This window comes from Marmota marmota, unplaced genomic scaffold (assembly GCF_001458135.2).
Source record: "Marmota marmota marmota unplaced genomic scaffold, marMar, whole genome shotgun sequence".
NCBI classification, from domain to species: domain Eukaryota; kingdom Metazoa; phylum Chordata; class Mammalia; order Rodentia; family Sciuridae; genus Marmota; species Marmota marmota.
The window spans coordinates 11,779,123-11,801,615 of NW_026000211.1; the positions used below are offsets into that span (position 1 = coordinate 11,779,123).

Consider the following 22,493-nt stretch of genomic DNA (forward strand, 5'->3'; position numbering starts at 1 on the left):
AACCTTAAAAACAATCTAAATGCTATAGAAAAATTTAGAAAATATTAAGGAGTAAATAAGTTGTCAGTATTCCCATTATCCAGAGATAGCCACTGTTAATAAATATATTACTACATGGAGGTTTGCATACTTTTATTCTTTTTCTTGTGTGTGTTTTGAGATCACAGTGAATTAAAAAAAAATTAGTTATAGATGGACACAATACCTTCATTTTATTTATTTATTTTTATGTGGTGCTGAGGATCAAACCCAGTGCCTCACATGTGTTGGGCAAGCATTCTACCACATGAGCTACAACACCAGCCCTCACAGTGATTTTTATAGCCTAATTTCACTTAACCTTATATTGTGAGCATTCCCTATGTCACTGATAAGTTCTTTAAGAAAAAATGGGAGCCAAACATGGTGGCACACTCCTGTAATCCCAATGACTCAAGGCAGAGGAAGATCGCAAGTTCAAAGCCGGACTCAGCAACTTAGCGAGACCTTGTCTCAAGAAATAAAAAGGACTGGGATGTGGCTCAGTGGTTAAGTGCCCCTGGGTTCAGTGCCTAGTACAAAAAAAAAAAAAAAAAAGAAAGTAGAGGAAAAAATTTAAAATGATTAGCTTTATAAACCATTATTTGGATATGCTGTAACTGAAACATGTCTCTGTTCTCAGTCTCCAATTTTTGAAATGACTAATGCATGGTTTTCCCTTTCCTTACTCCTACCACCCACTGATATTATTTCCTTAGAATACATTTTTTTCCCCCAGTAGTGCTAGGGATTGAACCCAGGGCCTTGTGCATACTAATCAAGCACTCTATCAACTGAACTATATCCCCAGCCCAGGATACATTCTTAATAGTGTAACTTTACTACATTGAACTTTACAGTTTTTATTAGGAAGTAGGGGAAGACATGTTGTCTTAAAAGATCATACCAATATATGCTCCCTCCAGTAAAATACGAGAATGTCTTTCTCCTGCACCTTTGCTGGCATTGTACATAAGCAGTTTTTGTTACTTGGTAAAACATATAGTTAAGAGCACATGAGTACAGTGTCCTCTGTTATATAGATATAGGACAACTGGAGATTCTTGTCTCATAATTTGTCTTATAAAATATGGGGGAAATAGATTCAGTCGTATGAGAAGTACCTCATCCTCCTAACATCACATTCACCAGTCTTCCCATGTATATCAGAATACTTTCTCTTCCTTCCCATTACAATGGATGAACTGTCCCTATTCTTACCTGAAGTTAATGCTTCTCCGTGTATAAGCTTGATACCTCCTTTCATTGCTTAGGAACTTCATTCTTTTGTCTCACCATACTAATTTCTCACCTTCTACTTCTACCTTTTACTGGATTGTTCTCATTAGTCTTAAATCCTTAATATGGCTCGTCTTTATTTTAAAGTGAAACAAGGAACATCATCTACCTCTAGTCCCCCTCTAGCTACTGCCCCATTTCTCTTTTCAAAGCAAAATTGGAAAGAAACTGAGGCTGGAGGTATAGCTCATTGGTGGACCACTTGCCTGGCATGTGTGAGGCCCCAGTTTCAGACACTCACACCACAAACAAACAAAAAACTGGAATTGTCTTTACTCACTTTTGTTATTCACAACAATTAGTTCTTTTAAAATATCACTTTTAAAAAGTTTAAAACTTGGCTGTTGGTAAGATATAAAATTAACATGTTAAATATTTCATTTAATTAATTAATGATAGAACCAGTAAGATGTTAAGAACAGTTAAAAGGGGAATTTGTTAATATTCAAAACTGGTTACTTTCCTGTAGGGTAATAAATGTAAATTGGAAGGAGCAGGGTTTTTTTTTGTTTGTTTGTTTGTTTGTTTTTGTCAGGTGGATATCAATTACATCATTACAAGAAAAATTCAATTTCACTGCTATAGACAAGAATCATTAGCCTAGCTATTTTCTATGGCTTAACTTCCTAGAGAGTTGTAAAGATACTGTCAAGAGATTAGTTAAAAGAGTGTATCCTATAGAATCCATAATCCCGGAGAGTTCTAAACAATGCCCAGCACCCCATTGAAATTAGACCTAAAAATCTCTTTTGCCCACTTTCAGGTCTCGGATAGTATTTTCTTACTACATACATAACATTCAACAAAACCAGTGCTCTCATCTAAATTGACCTCTTAGCAAGACTTGGAATGGATGAATAAGCTCTCTTTGAAAGATTTTTGCATGCTTTGTATACCACATGCATCCAGTTTCTCTACTAAATCTCTAAATAGCAGGGTGCCCCAGTATATCTCTTGCCCTGATCTTTCCCCCAACTTCTAGACTCTTATCTATATCCACTGTTCAACTCTAGTTCAGGCTACCATCATCTTCTGCTGGGACTATTCAGAAAGTCTTCTCACTGGACCATATGCTGCCATTCTGACCATCTGCAGCTGATTCTCCCTTTATTCAGAATGCTGTTCCTCTTCCACCTAAAATGTTCCAATGATTTCTCCTTATAATTAGGACAGAATCAAAGTTCCTTCTGTCTCCTATGACCTTATGTAATTTACCTTTCCCTTGTCATCCTTCTTTACTCCTTCGCTTCCTTTACCATGCACTAGTCAAACTCGTCTTTCTGTACCATGCGTGCCACAAACTTTTCCAAATCCTTTGTACTTACTGGTCCTTCCTCCAGCAGTGACATCCTCTAGTGGCAACACCTATATCATTTAGACTTCTGTAAATATCACCTCAACGGTGACTTCCCCCCACCTTAGCTAAAGTAGCTCATACTCCCAGTTTATTAGTTAACCTTATTTTATTTTCCTCAGAGCTCCTTCCAGTGTCTGAAATCTTATTATTATTAGTTTATAATTATTTCTGTCTAGAATGAAAGCTTCTTAAAGGGAGGAACTTGTTTCATCTTCCACTCTGTTGAAGGGTCTAGGCTAATTCCTGGCACAAAGTATGTGCTCACTAAATACTTGCTAGCTAACTAAAAGATGGTTCATCCCAGTTGTGCTTGCATCCTCCACTGATTTTTCTAAAAATCCTATAGGAAGTAAAAGGGTAGAAAAGCAAAGAGCCTTCATAAAAATGCAAACCATAGACTGGCTTTGGGAGAAGGTGAAACACTCCCCTCCTCTGTGATTACATTGAAATGGACTTCCTTTTCTCTGTATTCTTTGTCCATCTTTCCTACCAGAAGTGCACACAAAACTGGAGAGAGGTGAGGGAGGAATCTAGCTTTGTAAATGGAAGGAATTGTTTCCAGGAGATCATGATTGGGGGCCTTCATGCAGTCTCAGTTTGGGAACATAAAGTTCCAGAGAGGATGTCGGTGATGGCTGTGCAATGGTGTGACTATACTTAATGCCACTCAACCATATACTTTAAAATGGTTAAAATGATAAGTTTTATGTACGTGGCACTAAGATTTTTAAAACTTAAAAAGCAGGGGACTTTCTAGAAAGCCTTTCATGGGTGACGAGTCCTGATGGTAGGATTGTGTATTTCTCCAGTATTTTTTATTTTAGCATAGGACAGAGGTTACAGTTGTATTTTGCTTAAAATTTTTGACATTCCAGGGCTTCTAGAGTTGAGAAATTCTTTTGAGCCTCTTTGTTCTTGTTTCTTGTTTTATTTCTGTCCTGTTTTCTTTTTATTTGGGGAAGTACACTACCAGGGCAAGTCCCTTTGTTCCTGGAAAGCTAGAGACTACTAATAGAACTTCAGGAGACAAGTAAAAAGGAGATGGCTTCCTCAGGCAGCACAGCAGAGTGGGAATAGAAGGGCATCTGTCACTCAGTGGGCATCTGTTGTCAAACTCACTTCATCACTAAAAGTTTGGTTTCTTGACTTTGTAGAATTTCCATGAAGAGTAAAGACGAGATGTTTCACATAGTACCTGATATGTAGTAAGTGGTGGTGGCTTCGATTGTAAGGACTTGTTCACTGTGTGAGATGCAATTGATGGAAGAATGAAAGCAGAAACTCTATAGTCTTTACTTCTAGGTTTCCTAGACCCTTCGACATCCTAAATGAGAAATTGGGATCTTAAAACTCAGTTTCAGAATAAAGATTATATGGAGGTTTAGAACTTCTTGGTACTGTGTCTCTTGGGAATCTAAGCATTGTAGAATAGTATTATCTGAGGTATACCATTATGGTAAATTTTTGGTTTTTATTTTAACTGTGTTTAGTTGGAAGCCAGATTCCTACAGATGACCTGCTTTGTTGTGTGACAAAGGAAACACAACAACAAGTTGCGTTCCCTATCTTAATCTGGCAGAGATACACAAATGGAAAAATTTATCCAGCTGCACAGTTCTCTGTGTACTGATATGATTCATTATATGTAATTCATAGCTCAGTTAAGAACAAAAAAGAGAGAGCGCTTATATTGTGCATACTTTGCAAAGGCAAAGTATTATTAATCATTCTCCCCAGGTCTGACCCACAGAGACTTTTAATAACAGAGGAAAAACAAGGGTATCTGGAGAAATAATCACTGGGAAGACTAATATAGTACATTGGTTTTATAGTGACTTTATTCTATTTTGCTTATATTCTAGTTAAGAAAAGTAACCATGGAGAACAATGAAAACTCAGTGGATTCAAAATCCATTAAAAATTTTGAACCGTGAGTATTTAAGTGGAATCCTACACAATCAGAGAAAAATGGGTATGTGGAATACAGCAGATTTTGAGAAATGGGGAAGCAGAATATGAGCTAAATGGAGGATAAAACTAAAAAAAAAAAAACATAGGGAGAATAAAGGGAAAGGCCTGCACAGCTTCTGACCCATGACTAGAAGTACCAGACAGCAGAGGCAGAACTCACTCCTCAGAGTGTGCTGGCCCTTCCTAAATCACTGTACAGGATTAGAGGTTTTGTGTTTAGGGTGTTTTTGACCTCTGGTTTCTAGATTTTAAATTGCAATGTCAATATTCAGTCTGGGAAAGAATTGCCTATTTCTAGATTATCTTTTACTGTAACTTTGTTTTGTTTTGTTTTGTTTTGTTTTGGCCTTCCTTTCAGTTTGCTTATTAATACTTCCAATAACTAGTAGCTAGAGAAATGAAAAATATAAAACTCTTCATTTAATTGATGTCTCTTATTTTCCATGTGAAATCTTTTGTGATATTTTTAAGTATTCTGAGTTGATCAACCCAATGTCTAAATGTACCAAAACATCACAGTATACGCCACAAAGATGTATAATTGTTATCTATCAATGAAAGGAAAATTTTTGATTCTATTAAGTTTATTTCTGAGGCCCAGTATTATTGGAGACCACTTACTGTGAAACAACTTATTGTAGCAATGCTATTGACAAGTTAGTAGTAATAAAGATTTAGCATGTTTGTTGAACAAAGTAATTTTCCTAAAAATCAAACTTTTGAAATGCAATTCCATTTCCCAGAGTTTGTTGTTGTAGTTTGTTGTGTTTAAATACTTCTAAAGTGATTTATACATTTCCCTATTTTCTTGTCATACAGAATATCATATAAACAGGAAACTGCATATAGTCTCACAGAAATAAGGTACCCTCATATTCCCATATTTTGAGTCTCTGGTCTTTGTTAAGACGTGGCTCCTCTTGGTCTAGTGATCATATTGCTGGTAGAGGATCTACCTCCTAAGGAGGCAGCAGGAGGCATTGGGGAAAGGGCATCAGGAGAGAGGAGTTAAAAGTTCTGTGGTCTATTATAGGTTGGTATCCCTTATCTGAAATGATGAGAACCAAAGTGTTTTGAATTTCATATTCTTTCAAATTTGGCTGTATTTTCATGTATATAATGAGATGTCCTGAGGATAGGACCCAAGTCTAGACACAAAATTATGTTTTATAAAAACCTTACACAGAAAACCTGAGGTAATTTTATATGACACCTTCAGTGCACCTGCGTTTTGACCACAACCTGTCATATGAGACCAGGTGTGGAATTTTCCAGTTATGACATCACGTTGCTGTTCAAAAAGTTTCATATTTTTGACCATTTCTGATTTTGAATTTTTGGATTAGTGAGGCTCACACATATTCTATATAACCTGAAGCTTTTAGGGTTTTCATTTTCGCTGTAAAATATGGGCTCTTAACCTCTAGCTAAATGTTAAAATTGTTTTCTTACCTTGACTCCTTTAATTTACTACTTTTAATTTTTGTTCCAACAAAATTTTTGAAACTGTTAAAAATCTAAAATACTATAAAATACTTGAGTATATGGACTTAAGGTTTTGGTGTTTGGTTGTTCCTGGGCTTGTTATTTCCAGATTCTTTGTAGATCACGATCAGAATCATGGTCGGTTTTTGGAACATATCCATACCCATTCATTCACATAAAGTTCTGGGCTAATTTCACTAGCAAAATTGAATAGCTACAACAGAAACTAGATGATCTAAGAGCCCAAAATATTTACTATTTGTCTCTTAAAAACCAGTTTACTAAGCTGGGTGCAGTGGCGCACACCTGTAATCCCAGCAGCTCAGGAGCCTGAGACAGGAGGATCCTGAGTTCAAAGCCAGCTTCAGCAAAAGCAAGGAGCTAAGCAACTCAGTGAGACCCCGTCTCTAAGTAAAATGCAAAACAGGGCTGAGGATGTGACTCCGTGATTGAGTGCCTTTGAGTTCAATCCCCAGTACCTTAAAAAAAAAAAAAAAATCAGTTTACTGACCCCTGATCTGGATAGCCAAGGTTTGAATTTATTTATTTATTTATTTGTTTGTTTGTTTGTTTGTTTGATACTAGGGATTAAAACCAGGGTCACTTAACACTGAACCACTTCCCCAGTCCTTTTTATTTATTTTTTAATATTTATTTAATTATTTTTAGTAGTACACAATACCTTTATTTTGTTTATTTATTTGTATATGGTGCTGAGGATTGAACCCAGGGCTTGCATGTGCTAGGCAAGCACTCTACTGCTGAGCCACAACCCCAGCCCCCAGTCCTTTTTATTTTATTTTTAGTTGGGGTATTGCTAAGTTGCTGAGGCTTGGGATCCTCCTGCCTTAGACTTGAGTCATGGGATTACAGGTGTGTGCCACCATGCCTGGCTTCAATAGCTAAGGTTTTTAAATAAGTGACTTCCAGACAAGTATTTTCAATTATTTATAACAGTGCTTCTGTGTATTAATAAATTATTCATTTGTTGAGCTCATAGAGCTTGAAGAAGTTTAGTGATTTCCTATCATTTCAAGGTGATCTCTAAGATGTCATTCTTGGGGCTGGGGCTATGGCTCAGTGTTAGAGTGCTTTTGGGTTCGATCATCAGCACCACATAAAAATAAACAAATAAAATAAATGTATTCTGTCCATCTACAACTAAAAAAAAAAAAAAAAGATGCCATTCTTTCCTTAAAGGATAAACTATTTCAGAATTGCAAAAAAAATGTTTTAAATTATAAAATGCATTTGATGAAATTTTATTAAAATTTCGAGGAAAACATGAAACAGAAGTTAAAAGCCTAAACTTCAAGTCCAGCAAAGTTTTCCTCCAGCCTTGGCTCTGACACAATATCTGCATAACCTTCAGCACATTGCTTAGCCTCAGGCCAATCATTTCCTCATCTGTAAAATGGGTTGTAAAATTTAAATGAGGAAAAGGCTTTAGCACAAAATTTTGTGTCTAGCATTAAATAAATGTAAACTGTTCTTATGAGTCATAAAAGTTATATTAATGGATCAGTCCAGTCATTTCTACCTTGATGAACTGTTGTTGATTTCCAAACAGAAAGCTCATACATGGAAGCAAATCAATGGACTCTGGAATATCCTTGGACAATCGTTACAAAATGGATTATCCTGAAATGGGTTTATGTTTAATCATTAATAATAAGAACTTTCATAAAAGCACTGGTATGTATCTTATCTGATATTTTAAACTTTTCAAGCATTTGTGCCATTTGTATTTGATATTAAAAAAAAAAAAAAAAAAAAAAAACAGGATCCATGTGTAAATGATTGGTAAACTGTGATACAGAATAGCCAGAAAGTAGAGAAAAGGCAGAACCTTGCAGGTCCTTTAAGACAATGTGGACTTTTCTACCATGTTCAGAAGCTCTTCCTCTTCCCACAGCCAGCCTCCTGTTTATGTGCTTGGCTTCTACCCCTACTAACCTGTAACCCTTGCTTTTTCTTTATTCTTCTGCTCCCTCTTTTATGACAATGAAAGGTTCTCAACAATTCCTAAGTAAGTAGTAGTATTTTTTTCTTTCCAGAACCTGCAAAGCATATGACATATATTGTCTCTTTTATTTTTACAACAATCCTGAAAAGTAACTAACTACTGTTAGATTACAAAAGGTTAAAAACCTTGCACAGTCACGTAGGTATACAGTAGCAGAGCTAGAGTCTGGACCCTAGTGTGTCTGACTCCAGAGTCCCAGCTCTTATTCCCCCACTTGGTCGGTCCTGCTTTACTTCTTGTGTCTTCATTGACTCTTGCCCTTTTCCTCTTTACCCTACAAAGATGACAGAGATCGCATATTAAAGACACCTTTGTTTTAGTGTGCTTCCTCTTAAGGTTTGATCTGATGCTCACCTCCTTCCCTTCTTCCCTAAATTTTGAAAACATGTAGTTTAAGCTTGCCATCTTCCCTTCGTGCCACTTTCTCTTAAACCTGTTTTTCCTTTCCATTTTCTACCTTCACCACTGAAACTGCTGTGTTTAAATTCACCAAGGACTGAGCACCAAGTCCCATTTTCAGTGCATCATGTATGATTTGAATCTAATAACACATTTTAGAATATCTTTTTAGACAACATAGAAAATAAAATACTTCACAATCCCCAAAATTTAATTAACATTTTGGTACATTCCTTGATCTTTTTTTTTTTTTTTTTGACAGTGTTTTTGAAAACTTATGCAAGCAAATATTGTATCCTCCTTGTCCTACTCAATATACTATAAGCATTTTTTTCATGGCCTGCATAATTTCCCTGTTATTTCAATGATTATATATTACTGCATCACCTAAATATGCCAATATTTAATTTGCGTATTTTACCATATAAATTAGTATTTTGTCTCTTTCCTCTTTTTTCATCTTTAATATAATGCTTTAATAATTATTTGAATCAGCATGTTAATCATATTGGAATTAATTTTTAATTAGAGAAACTAGGTGCACAGATCTAATTTAGGAGACTCCCAACCAGAATGGTAGTGAGAATGGAAGGAAGTCAGATTATACTGGAAAGATAAGCAGGAGTTGGTGTTAGGTTAGTTAAAAGGACTGAGGAGAATAGAGTTGAGAAATTGGTCTCTTAATCTGAATGGTACTGTTTTTATTACTTTTGGCTACAAATTGAGAGACCAACTTAGCTGTTAAATAAATGACAAAGCACTTTGTCATTCACTTTACGTATTAAAATTTTACTTGTAGATATTTTAGTCAGCTTTTTTGTTGCTTTGACCAAAAGACCTGACAAGAATAATTTTTTAATACTTATTTTTTTTAGTTGTAATTGGACACAGTACCCTTATTTATTTATTTTTATATGGTGCTGTTAGACCAGGACGCAAGAAAAGACCACTAACTCCAATTAAAATCAAATTAAAGCAAGCTTATTATTTCGACCGGCCAGGCTGCCTCTCCCTCCCAAAACGGCGGGAACAAGACAGCCCCCAGCTTTCCTGAAGCCCAGCTTTATAGCCCAGAAAGTTACACAAAGGGGGGTTACAGATAACAGAACTCTGACAAGCATCACACTAATGGTAGTTTACATTTTTTGCTGACCCCAACATCAGAATTTATGAGGACCATTAGAGCCTCAGAGAGGGTCGTTGTCTGGCCAGGGAAGGCCAATATTTATGAGGTGTCACTAAGTTTCAGAGAGGGCTGCTATCTGGTCAGAGAGCCAGGCATGGGTGAGTTCAAGGCATGGGTGAGTTCAAGGCACGGGCAGGCATTCCAAGCAGGTTCAGAATTTGCAGTAATTTATAGTAAAGCCGAAATTATCTTTTCATGATTTTGTGGGGAGATGCCCAATTTTAAGAAAAGATCGGGTTGGGTCTATCAGTGCTGAGGATCGAGCCCAGGCTTGAACATGCTAGGCGAGTGCTCTACCACTGAGTCACAACCCCAGCCCTGACAAGAATAATTTTAAGGAGGAAAAGTTTATTTTGAGGCTTGCAGTTTCCAAGGTCTCAGTCCATAGATGGCCAACTCCATTCCTCAGAGCAGAGACAAGACAGAACATCATGGCAGAAATGTGTGGTGGAAGGAGCCGCTCAAGACATCCAGGAAGAATAGGGAGCTCTAGGACAAATTCTATGCCCCAAAAGCATTCCCCCAATAACTCACCTCCTCCACCCACATCCGACCTGCCTTTAGGTACCACTCAGTTAATCCCTATCAGGGGATTAATTCACTGATTAGGTTAAGGCTTTCACAACCCAATCATTTCACCTCTAAACCTTCTTGCACTGTCTCATACATGAACTTTTGGGGGGCGCCACATATCTAAACCATAATAGTATTCTGCCTCATTTTCTACAAATATCCATTTGTATTGGCCTATAGAATTTTATGCTATTGAACTTATTCTTTCTTTTTTGTTTCTTTCCTTCCTTTTCTAACAGTCGTCTGGCTTTTTCTGGTTTGAAATTTGAATGACTAGCAGTGTTTTCCATTCTGTAAAGTGGCCCACAAACTTTGCACATGTTTCTTTCCTTTCCTATCTTTTTTGTTTGTTTGTTTTGTTCTGTTTTGTTGTGCTGGGTATTAAACCCATGGGCTCCCCTAGGCTAAGCACATATTCTACCACTGAGCTATACCTCCAGCCCTGGACAAGTTTCTTTTCTTTTACCTCTTTTTTTTTTTTTGTAGTTGTAGATGGATAACATACTTTTATTTTATTTGTTTATTTTTATACAGTGCCAAGGATCAAACCCAGTACCTAGGATCAAACCCAGTGCCTCACACATGCTAGGCAAGTGCTTTGCCACTGAGCCACAACTCCAGCCCCTGGACAAGTTTTTTAACTCATCTGTGCCATATCCCACATCCATTACAGATGAAGCTAATAGTAATAACTCATGGTAGTTGAAAGGATTAAAGGAGATTACCCATAGCAGAATACCTGATGAATAGTATTAATGAAATATGAGAGCAGAAATGTATCTTAAAATTGTTGTAAACTTAGAATTAAAGAAATTCAGTCCCTGTGAGTATATATAATTTTTTTTCTTAAACAAAAGTAGGATCATAGTGGTTTTTAGTCTTTAAAAAAATAAAATGACCATTTTGCATGCCAAAATTTTATATTAAAAAAAAGAAACATACTCCATTATACAAATGAATCATAATTTATTTGACCAAACCCTTATTGTTAGGCTTTTGAAGTCATTTCTGTTTTTCACTGTCTAAACATCTGTGAAAGATATCCTTGTATCTGTAACACTGAGACAGCTTATATTATAAAGTGTCTTATATGCAAAAAATTAAAGAGGTTTTGTGTTACATGTTTAAAATAATTCAAATTTTCTTAACCATTTAAAAGGAAGAATTCACTGATTTCATGAATTGCTACACAGTTCATTATTTCAAAGCAGATATTCTTCTTTTAAAATGCAATTAAAAGTAATTCTTTCTGTTGCAAGGGATGGCCTCTCGGTCTGGTACAGATGTAGATGCAGCAAACCTCAGAGAAATATTCATGAACTTGAAATATGAAGTCAGGAATAAAAATGATCTTACACGTGAAGAAATTGTGGAGTTAATGCACAATGGTAAGAAATAATTAGAAAGAATGACCTTCAACTGTGGAATTATACTGCATGCACATAATTCTGATCTTATATATTTTAATAAGTAGTATAAATTGTATTCATGCTAGCCCCCTACAGTGGTTTCCAGTTTGTGGCTGTGCCCCAAGTTAGATTTCGATGATTTCATAGTTCTATTCTCAAGTTAGATTTAGATGATCTCATAGTTCTATTCTCAGTTTTCTTTTATATTTATATATAAATTATATATATTTACATATAATTATATATATTTACATATATATGACAGTAGAGTGTATTTTAACATATTACACATACATGGAGTATAACTTACTAGAATTCCATTCTTGTAGTTGAATATCGCTGTTCTCAGTTTTTTCATCTGATTCACCTATAGTATGTCTGAGATTGCTGAATAAAGTTACAAGAGTTGTTCTTTTTTTTTTTTTTTCCTCAAAAATGTCTTTCTAGTTTCTAAAGAAGATCATAGCAAAAGGAGCAGCTTTATTTGTGTAATTCTAAGCCATGGTGATGAAGGAATAATATTTGGAACAAATGGACCTGTTGACCTGAAAAAATTAACAAGTTTCTTCAGAGGAGATTATTGTAGAAGTCTAACTGGAAAACCCAAACTTTTCATTATTCAGGTAGTATGAAATTGAACACCTTGGTTGTGGAGAATTAATCAGAGATTAAATTTACTCCACTGTGAGGGGGCTGGGGTTGTGGCTCAGTGGTAGAGTGCTGAGTGAGGCCCCTCACATGTGTGAGGCCCTGGGTTCTATCCTCAGCACCACATAAAAATATATATATAAAATAAAGATATCGTGTTCAACTACAATTTTAAAAAAAAAGAAAGAAATGTGTTTCTTTTTAAAAAAAAAAAAATTTACTCCACTGTGGATTATCCAAAGGATTTTTTTTTCCTTAAGACTACAGAACAATTGTTACATTTTTATTTATTTAAACCATCACTTAGGAAAATGGAGTACATTTCAATTGTAGACTTATATCAGACAGACTCAGTAAAATTAGCATTGGATTTTACATAGCCTTTACCTTTCTTAGATATGAGTTATGTACATACACACATATTAAATGTTTATTTTCTAACATGTAGGCCTGCCGGGGTACAGAACTAGACTGTGGCATTGAGACAGACAGTGGCATTGATGATGACATGGCATGCCACAAAATACCAGTAGAGGCCGACTTCTTATATGCATATTCTACAGCACCAGGTAAGAAAGTTACATATAGTGAATGTTATGTGTAGATTTTAAATGAATTTCACTTTGGCCATTTGGAGACTTAAGCAATGAAGAGTATGTTCCAGAAACTTGTTAAGATCTCAATATCCCTAAAAAATAACCATCTTGTCTATATTTTTAGGATACCACAGAGAAATCTCAAAAAAAATGTAGACATGGGGGCCAGATTGTGGCTCAGTGGTAGAGGACTTGCCTAGCATGTGTGAGGCACTGGGTTCGATACCTGGCCCCACATTAAAAAATAAAGATATTATGTCCATCTACAGCTAAAAAATATTTTTTAAAAAATGTGTAGACTTACACAGTGCCATTCACAAACTTAAAATATCAAAAAGAGTATACTATATGGCAACAGAGGCTAAGTAAGAACTTCACCCACTTACTAAAATAGAAGAGAGGTACAATTTATCCCCCCTTGTCCATAGTTTCAGTTTTTGTATTTTTAGTTAACTATGGTCAACTGTAGCCAGAAAATAAATTAAATGAAAAGTTCCAGAAATAAATAATTCATTAAGTTTTAAATCACAATATACCCAAAGTGGCATGATGAAATCTCTTTTCATTTCTCCTGAGAAATTAACCATCCCTTTGTCTACCGTACCCAGGCTGTATCTGCTATCCACTCATTAGTCACACAGTAGCCATCTCAGTGTCACATTTAATGTCTAGTTATCAGTTCTTATAATCAAGTTCCCCTTATTTTACTTAAGAAAGCCCCAAAGTTTAAAAGTAGTAATGTTGGAAATTCAGATATGCCACAGAGAAGCCATAAAGTGGTTCCTTTATGTGGGGGGGAAAAAAATTAAGTGAAAGTTTTTGACTTCCTATGGGGGAGGGACTTTATACTGAGGTTTCTAAGATATACAGTAAGAATGAATCTCTCATGAAGTTGTGAAGAAGAAAAAAGAAATTCATGTTAATTTTGCTGTTACGCAATAAACTACAGAAATTGTGGCCGCAGTACATGATGAATTCTTAGTTAAGATGGAAAAGGCATTAAGTTGTGGGTAGAAGACATGAATGTTTTTGTGTGTATTATACAAAGGATTTTTTTTTTCCCTAAGACTACAGAACTCTTTTACATCCGTATTTTCTAAGTGATGATTGATTGAAATGAATAAAAATGTAACAATAGTTCTGTAGTCTTAGAAAAATAAATAAATCCCTTAGTTAATCCACACATAGAAAAAAACAAACAGCATATATAGGGTTCAGACATCCATTGGGGATGTTGGAGCACATCCCCTGTGAACAAGGGATGACTGTTTTCTAGGAATTCTTTGGAAGACAGGTAAAAAGATAAACATGACTACAATAGAAGAGGGTAGAAGTGAATGGGAAAAAATAAAGAAGGTAAAAATAATTTATAAATATGCTATTAACCACATTTTTATGGTTGTGTTTCACATATACATAAACATTTTATTGATTCTACAACTATTATACAGCTAACTCAAGGTGTCAAAGACTTTGGAAACATAAATCTATGTTTTATCTTATGTTTCCAAACTCTTTGACACTTTGAGTTTTTTTAACAGTGTTACATTTTTAAATATGTTCAATATGGTTTCCTTTATCTTCTAGTTATCTCTCCAGGAGCAGTACTTCTAAGTTAAATGCAGTGGGTCCAATGGTTGATCTGAAAAAGTACAAGGAAAACACTATTTTCCCTTTTCAGACTTTTTGAATACTCTGTGTTTGTTGTACTTTATTTAGATGCCTGTAGCTAATGACATCTCAAATATGTGTGCAGGGGCTGGGGCTATGTCATAGAGCGCTTGCCTAGCACCTGTGAGGCCCTGGGTTCGAGCCTCAGCACCACATAAAAATAACTAAATAAAATAAAGGTATGCTGTCCATCTACAAGTACAAAAATATATTTTTTTAAAAAAAAAGTGTGTTCATACATAAGCAATTTATTTCTTGACTAAGCCAATATTAAAATAAGGTGAGGGGCTGGGGCTCAGAGGTAGAGCATTTGCCTTGCATGCGCGAGGCGCTGGATTTGATCCTCAACACCACATAAAAATAAAATCAAAAGATATTGTGTCTACTTATAACTAAAAAATGAAATTTGATTGAAAGACCACATAATTTATAATGGTCCTTTTTATATGTCTTTGCTTTTGCATCATCTTATCTTCTGCATGTTTGTTTGTTCTTATCTATGGGAAGGGAGCCCAGAAAGTAAAACTCTCGGTAACTCAGTGGTAAAGTTAATCCACAATTCTCTTTCCCTGCTGAAAGCAGAGGTAAATACACAATGTACATCCCCCCCCCACCCCCAGCCCAGCATCATTTCTCCTGAAACCAGAGAAGCCATTTTTCCTTTTTAAGTCTAAAAAGACCTATGGAAGTTCATGCTTATTTTTATCATTGAGGTTATATAATAATGTATAGAGTCAATTAAAGTCAGGTATCCATGATATTTTGGTTATATGTTGTCTTGTAGGTTACTATTCCTGGCGAAATTCCAAGGATGGATCCTGGTTCATCCAGTCACTGTGTGCTCTGCTGAAACAATACGCTCATAAGCTTGAGTTTATGCATATTCTCACTCGGGTAAACCGGAAGGTAGCAACAGAATTTGAGTCCTTTTCTCTTGACTCCACTTTTCATGCAAAGAAACAGATTCCATGTATTGTGTCCATGCTCACAAAAGAACTGTATTTTTATTCCTAAAGAAATTGTTGATTTTGTTAATTTGTATGCCAAGTGAGACAACAATATAAATAATACTTTGTTTCCTCTCCCACTTAAATTTTATCTAAAGATGGTACTTTGAAACATACCACTTCTGCAGTAGAACCACAATGAAGCTACCTCAAAATTAGGTAGTTGGACTTGAATTTAATTAGGAATAAATAAATATGAATAATGGTGCAATTATTATGAGAGGAAATTATTGTAAATTTATATCTTTCATAATTCACAAGATTTAGTGATGCCATGCTATGAATTTTCAATAATTTATGAAGATTAAATGTTTCAGTAATGATGAATTTTAATATTTTCCTCCACACACTTAAGACTGTGCATTCTAGTTTTTGTCAAACTATATAAATGATGATGTGGAATTATGGACCTTAGAACTTGGGGGACATTGGCGTGTTCAAAGGCTTAAGCCTTTATTTTAGAATTGATAAATGGAAGTCAGCCAACTGCATTTTTACATCAGTTGTCATAGCTTATGGTTTTGTGCTATTTGTTCTGAGCATGTCTATTATAAAAAAATTATGTCTACTTGAAGAGAACTAAATATTTTAGAGAAAGTATGAGCAAGCTGAGTTGATTCTTTTAAGGCTAACTTGCAACATTAATGGACAGACAGAATCATAACTTTAAGGTGCTAAGCTCTACCAGCATATGTTTCTTCTCATTTGTTTTTATGCAAATCAACTTTACAGACCAACAAAATGTGTAAAGAACTAATATAAAAAAATTCAATTTTTGATTGTTAGGCTAAACAAAGAACTGCTACAGGAACATACTAAAATATGATGTGTACAATAAATAGTGAAAATATAAGGAAAGAACAATAAATGATCAGCTGGGCACTCTGTAATTTGAGAGAAAATAGTTTGAGCCTAAGATGTGGGACAGCCTATTCAGTGTAGGCAGAGCCATAGACTGGGCTTCAGAAAAGCACCACCCGCTGGTTTCTTACATGTACAGGTGTGCGTGTGGCAGATGCTTCTTAGGCATGTCATAAGAAGATGGACCAAACCAGAAACTTACAAAATGGATATTTTTCCAAAGGTGGTGAGAGTCATAATAAAAATCATGGTATTCCTTGTGGTAAAACTTGTAAATGTTATTTTCTGAAGTTTACAGTCAAAGTAAAATAGTGGCAAAATTGTATGTAGTTATCTGAAATAAAAGGACCATGCACACAGGACTTCAGAAGCATCTGGTGGGAGCCTGTCCTGTGCACAGAGGGAACCTGGAGGCCAGAGCTTAGCCCCAGCCAACGAGGCCAGAATCCTGGCTTCCTCACACCTGGAAACATTGAGCCATTACTGACTATACTGGCAGGTCTCACTGGCTTTTGTCCAGCATTTCACATGAGCTTTCTTTTTGCCCAAAGAAAGGAACTCATGTTTTAATTTACAGCTAATTGATTCGATCTATTGACTTTTTCTAAGACAATGTAGCATGTAATGGTATCTTATGATGTGTTCCTGTGTGACAATTTTGTAAAAATTTGTTATTGCATTTTTATTTCAAAACATAAATTCAAACTTAAAATCACCACTGTGTTTGAGTTCTTTACTGATGATGATGTATTTGATGTTGTGCTGCTAAATGGAAGTTAAAATATTTTTAACCACGAGCTTAATCCAGAAGATTCAAAGAGGATGCAACAAGGCTATAATGTGACATTTTAAGGTGCTAGCTCACCTTACAGACCTCACTCAGGTCATGGGTCCTATGAGATGGTCCCATCCTGTTTCTAAAATGACCAGGATGCCAGGTTTGCATAGATCTCAGTCAATAAATAGGACCATATTTCTGAATTTTTAAATTTTATACCACATAAATTTTTAGCAGGGCAAAGGACAATCTAAACCACAGAGGCTGGGGTTCAGTCAGAAACAATAAAATTGGAACAGGAGCTCTTATTTCCAAGGAAGAAAGTGGCTTGAATGATTTTATTAAACCTCTTTTTTTAAAACTGTGGCTTTGTACTGTGTTGAGAAAAATCTAGCCTATTCTAATCTCCCTGCTATATAAAGAGGTCTCAGATATTAAAAAGAAGACCAACAGCTCACTAGAAAAATGGGCCAATGTCATTAAAAAAGACCACAGAAAAAGAAAGACCAGATTCTCTTAAACTTGAATAAAGAGCTTGTTCTCCATCATAATGAGAAAAAATTAAGGAATTATGTTATCTTAAGACTGGCAAGAATTTCCAAAATTTGCTATCAAGGCAGGAAATACATACTCCCATTGATGGGAGTGTGAAGTGGTCTGATCCCCTGTGGAATATGACCATACCTATCAAATCCTTAGTCTTTGAAGTGGGACTATCTAGAAATCTAGACTATCTCTCTACCTGCCAATATACAAAATTACAGGCAATATTTTCATTGCAACATTGTTTTAATGATTTTTAAAAATGGCAGGAACCTAACTGCAAAGAAAATAGGTCAAATACATTGGTGCATTCACACAGGAGAGAAGGAAGTGCTTAGAGGGAAAAGTGAGTTGAAAGTTTTGATTTTTGCTTTATTAAGTGGAAGAGATTTGAGCAAGATTTGATGGCAGGGATCCAATTAAGAAAAAAATTGAAAATGTTAGAGGGAAAAGTAACTGGCAGTATAGGATCCCTGAGAACCCCAAGAAGGATAAACCAGCATAATTAGAGTGCAGCAGGGAGAAGAGAATATTTTCTTTTAAAAAACAGTAAAAGTATGAGAAACTAGGTGTGAATTAAGCTAGATGTGTACTTTTTGTGGCAGGAAGTCTGTAGTGGTAGCTTCTATATCATCTGAAACAAGTCAAGGACTCACCGAAAGTAAGAAATGAGAGTGGAATTGAGTTCAAAGTTAAGCGGGGGAGAAGTTGACCAGAAAAGATCAGTAAAATGGTGGGGGCGGGGCAGTTGAAACCTACATTGTGAGTGTACAGTGGCACCAACCTTCACTGGTTTTATCTAGAAACATTTAGGGCTTGGCACAGGTGTTGCCTGTGTTGGTTTTTTCCAACATTGGGCTTTTGCCTGCATTTATTTAAAATAGGAATCGACAGATTTCAGGATTCTAGGAAATGCTTTTCTAAATTGATGAACCATGGCATCTAAGCTAAATAGATGGAAATGAAACTATAGGGGTATATAATTCTAGGGAATAAAAAGAGTGACTGCTTTTCTTTAGAATGTTGAGCAAAGGGATTCGGTGTAACCTTGCAAAGGACAATTCACAAAGCACCAGCCACTATTACAAACTCAGAGCCACTCTAATACACTCATATTCTTACAGTTACCTACTAAAATTTAAGGTGATTTACTATGGGTTCTCTTCTTTCATCTCACAAAGTCATTGATGGAGGCTTATTGTACACATTTATCCATGAACCATCAATCCCTCTCTCTGTTTAGTGTTCAAGCCCTGATCTAAATGTCCCTTCAAATCATTGGATCGATATCAACTATGGAGTGTCCTTGGGATGGGAAAAGTAAATCCACCATATTAAGAGTTTTTCAGCATGTGAAACATAGATAAAATACAACTAAGAAATATTTTCGCAAAACAATCACATGCAGTTCCTTTCAACTCAAATGAAACAACTTCAGTTCCTCTCTCTGCTCCACCTCCCACATCTACCCATTCTCTCTTGGGTTGCATACAGCTCTGGAATCCATAGTTGGCTGCCACTTCCCATTCTGAACTCATTTCCTCATCTCTAAAATGGGAACAATAATATTGTCAAAAGACAAATTTAATTTAAAAGATCTGACTTTATTAGCAATTCATGAATCATGCTGCTTCTTGTCTATAAAAATAGACAGGTGCTCCATTAAGCTGAGCGGAGGAAGTTGGCTTTACAAGCAGAAAAGGGCCAAACAGGGAACAAAAAGGAAATTCGCTATTTCAAAGTTACTTTTCTTATGGGATTAAAACAGGGGACTTCCTTGTCATTCTGGATCAGGTAAACTGGGTCCCTTCCGATGGCTACTGCGACTCTCTTGCTTTTTTGAAAAGTAGCTCTTTTCAAAATTCAGTTTTTACTTGGCACCTAGCATGAGTGCGTGCATTCTGGTTTAATCTGGTCTGTTAGGCCTCATACCAATCCACTCACCTTATAACTCGCCCATTCTTGGAGTAAAAAAAAATATCCAATGGTCAATTCTGGCTAGTACAGGATGTCAGAAAAATCAATGAGGCCGTTGTTCCCACATACCCAGTAGTGCTGAACCTCTAATCTTTTTTATCTCATATCCCAGCCTCCATCACACATTTCTCAGTATAAACTTAGCCTTGAAATATGCCTTCTTTATCATTCCCCTCCATCCTGCCTCACACCCACTTTTCACTTTTACCTGGACAGACCCAGACACTAACTACGCAGCAACTCACCTGGACAGTTCTCCCCCAGGGATTCTCAGGGAGCCACCAATACTGGTTCATAGATGGCCTGGCTCTCCAACAAGAGAGTTTGTCCCCTAGTATGTAGATGACCTCCTGCCCTGTAGTCCTTCACTAAAATATTCCCACAGGTCACACTAGCATCCTGCTTAACTCTCTGACCTCCTGGGGGGACCAGGTTTCTCAATCTAAGGCCCAACTCTGCTTCCCTTAGGTACAATATTTAGGAAGCCTAAATATTGACTCCAGACTTTAAAAAACATTCCTCTTCCAACCACCAAAAGAAACATGCTGTCCCTGTTTAGGCCTTTTTAACTATTTCTGCATATAGATACCAAAATTCTCCCTCATAGCCAAATCCCTCTATGAAGCTTCCAAAGGGAACCTGTTGGATCCTCTTCCATGTCCCTGTTCTTTTTCCTCCACCATGTCTACTCTACAGAATTCTCAAATCCTCAACTCTATTTTTACCAAACCCCAACAAGCCTTTTCCTGTCACTCCATTGAGAACATAGACAAGGCTTGGGAGTTCTTTACCAAAAGGCTGGGGATACCCCCCACCCATCCCATTGCATTCCTATGGAAACAATTAGTTTATCAAGGCTGGTCCCAATGCCTCAAAGTTTTAGCAACAGCAGCTCTCCAAATCCCTGAAGCAAGAAAATTTGCATTTTATCAACTCTTACTGTTCTTACTACACACTCTCTCCCAGATCTTCTTAGTCATCATTCATTTTTATCCCTTCCCCCAACCAGAGTCCAATGACTGCATCGCAATTCCTGGATCCCCTAACCACCTTCCAGCAAGACTCCTCACTAAATCTGGCCACTCTTCTTCCAACAAAAAACCCTCTGGCCATGTAATTATTCACTCTTGTCCTGACATTCTGGACTTCTAGATGAGTTCATTTTCTCACATAATGGATCAGCATTTACCTGACTCCCAGACTGGTTCATAGATGGAAGCTCCCAGAAACAGTCCCCTTACCTTGCAGGTTATGCTATAATTCAAGGAAAAGCTACAGCAGATTCTCCTTTCATTTTCACCTAGATATTAGATTATCTCCCTTACCTCTAGGCACCACATCCCAGCAAGCTGAGTTAGTGGCCTTCGCCTGAGCTTTATCATTAGCCAGGGATAACCAGCCAATATTTTTACTGATTCCAAATACACCTACAAAAATATTCATTCTAACATCTTAATCTGGAGGGAAAGGGGCTTCCTAACTCAAGACAGGAATGCTGATTCTTAATGCTAGCTACATAAAAGGTTTGCTTGAAGCTGAACTTTCACTCGGTAAGGTAGCAATCTTACACTGTAAAGGGCATCAGACTAATAAAAATTACACTAATAAAAATTAACCAGGGGGCTTGGGTTGTGGATCAGTGGTAGAGTGCTCGCCTAGCATGCATGAGTCCCTGGGTTCAATCCTCAGCACCATATAAAAATAAAGATACTGTGTCCACCTAAAACAAACAAAAAAATATATTAAAAAAAAAATTAGCCAGGACACAGATAGGCTTGCTAAGAAAACTGCTCAGTCTAGTCACCACCCCCAAACAGTTTTATATTCCATGCCTACAAAACTTCAGCTTCCTTCTAATGCAACCAAGGTCCTTCTGTCTTCACAATTTATTCCATCTGAACACTCATTCTCTCCAAATATTCCTAAAGAATTCACTAAACCTGTCCCCTTCAGACTTAAAATGTCTCCAGTAAATTTTCCAATCATGTACAACCTGTCTCAAGGCTAACCCTAACTCTGAGACCACCTCCATTTCCCACACATCAAGCTAGAGGAGTCCTTCCAGCCACAGACAGGCAGCTTGACTTTACACACATGCGATAATGGCACCCTCTTCTCCACAGAAAATCTTAACTAAGTTTCTCCAGAAATCTTACCATAATTGATTTTAGGACAATCAGAAAAAGAATCTCTACAAAAGAGTTCAATGTAGGTAAAATTCCTATTTTCCTGTTGCTGTACTTTACTTGGCCACTGGCGTGGAAGAAATCAGTGTTTCGGGTGCTGAATGCCCCCCCCCTTTTTTTAAAGAGAGAGAGAGAGAATTTTAATATTTATTTTTTGTTTTAATATTTATTTTTTGTTTTCGGCGGACACAACATCTTTGTTTGTATGTGGTGCTGAGGATCGAACCCGGGCTGCACGCATGCCAGGCGAGTGTGCTACCGATTGAGCCACATCCCCAGCCCTAAATGCCCCTTTATTGGTTTTTCACAAGCATTTATCCAGTATAATAGTTTGTAGAAATGTGTTTGTAAATGCAAAATATGATTAAAAAAAAAAAAAGATAAATCTTTTAACAAGATCTCTGGCCTTGAGCTGGGCTTCACAGAGATGTCTACATTTCTAAGATAAGAGAAGTTACCAATTGGGCTCCATGGTAATAGCTGGCAGGGGGAGGAAAGAAAGG

General features: G+C 36.4%; 1 protein-coding gene across 3 annotated transcripts; it reads left to right on the forward strand.

Annotated features, from left to right (window-relative positions):
• The first annotated feature begins 4,463 nt into the window (after positions 1-4,463).
• Positions 4,464-17,221, forward strand: Casp3 (caspase 3). 3 transcript variants are annotated; one of them, XM_015486166.2, is made up of 6 exons: positions 4,464-4,604; positions 7,701-7,825; positions 11,574-11,702; positions 12,171-12,346; positions 12,820-12,940; positions 15,423-17,221. In XM_015486166.2, the coding sequence occupies exons 1-6, from the start codon at positions 4,552-4,554 to the stop codon at positions 15,650-15,652; spliced, it is 834 nt and encodes a 277-aa protein (XP_015341652.1). In that variant the 5' UTR covers positions 4,464-4,551; the 3' UTR covers positions 15,653-17,221. The 3 variants fall into 3 exon arrangements, with proteins under 3 accessions (XP_015341652.1, XP_048647869.1, XP_048647870.1); XM_048791912.1 differs by having other exon boundaries at positions 4,532-4,646; XM_048791913.1 differs by lacking the exon at positions 12,820-12,940 and having other exon boundaries at positions 4,542-4,604; positions 15,423-15,488.
• Positions 17,222-22,493: the final 5,272 nt, after the last annotated feature.

What these genes read in the sequence shown, in the direction of transcription:
- Casp3 (XM_015486166.2), top strand. Translation starts at nt 4,552, where the DNA reads ATGGAGAACAATGAAAACTCAGTGGATTCAAAATCCATTAAAAATTTT. An exon ending in TCCATTAAAAATTTTGAACC is followed by an intron (nt 4,605 to 7,700) that starts GTGAGTATTTAA and finishes ATTTCCAAACAG; the next exon opens with AAAGCTCATACATGGAAGCA. An exon ending in CCAAACTTTTCATTATTCAG is followed by an intron (nt 12,347 to 12,819) that starts GTAGTATGAAAT and finishes TCTAACATGTAG; the next exon opens with GCCTGCCGGGGTACAGAACT.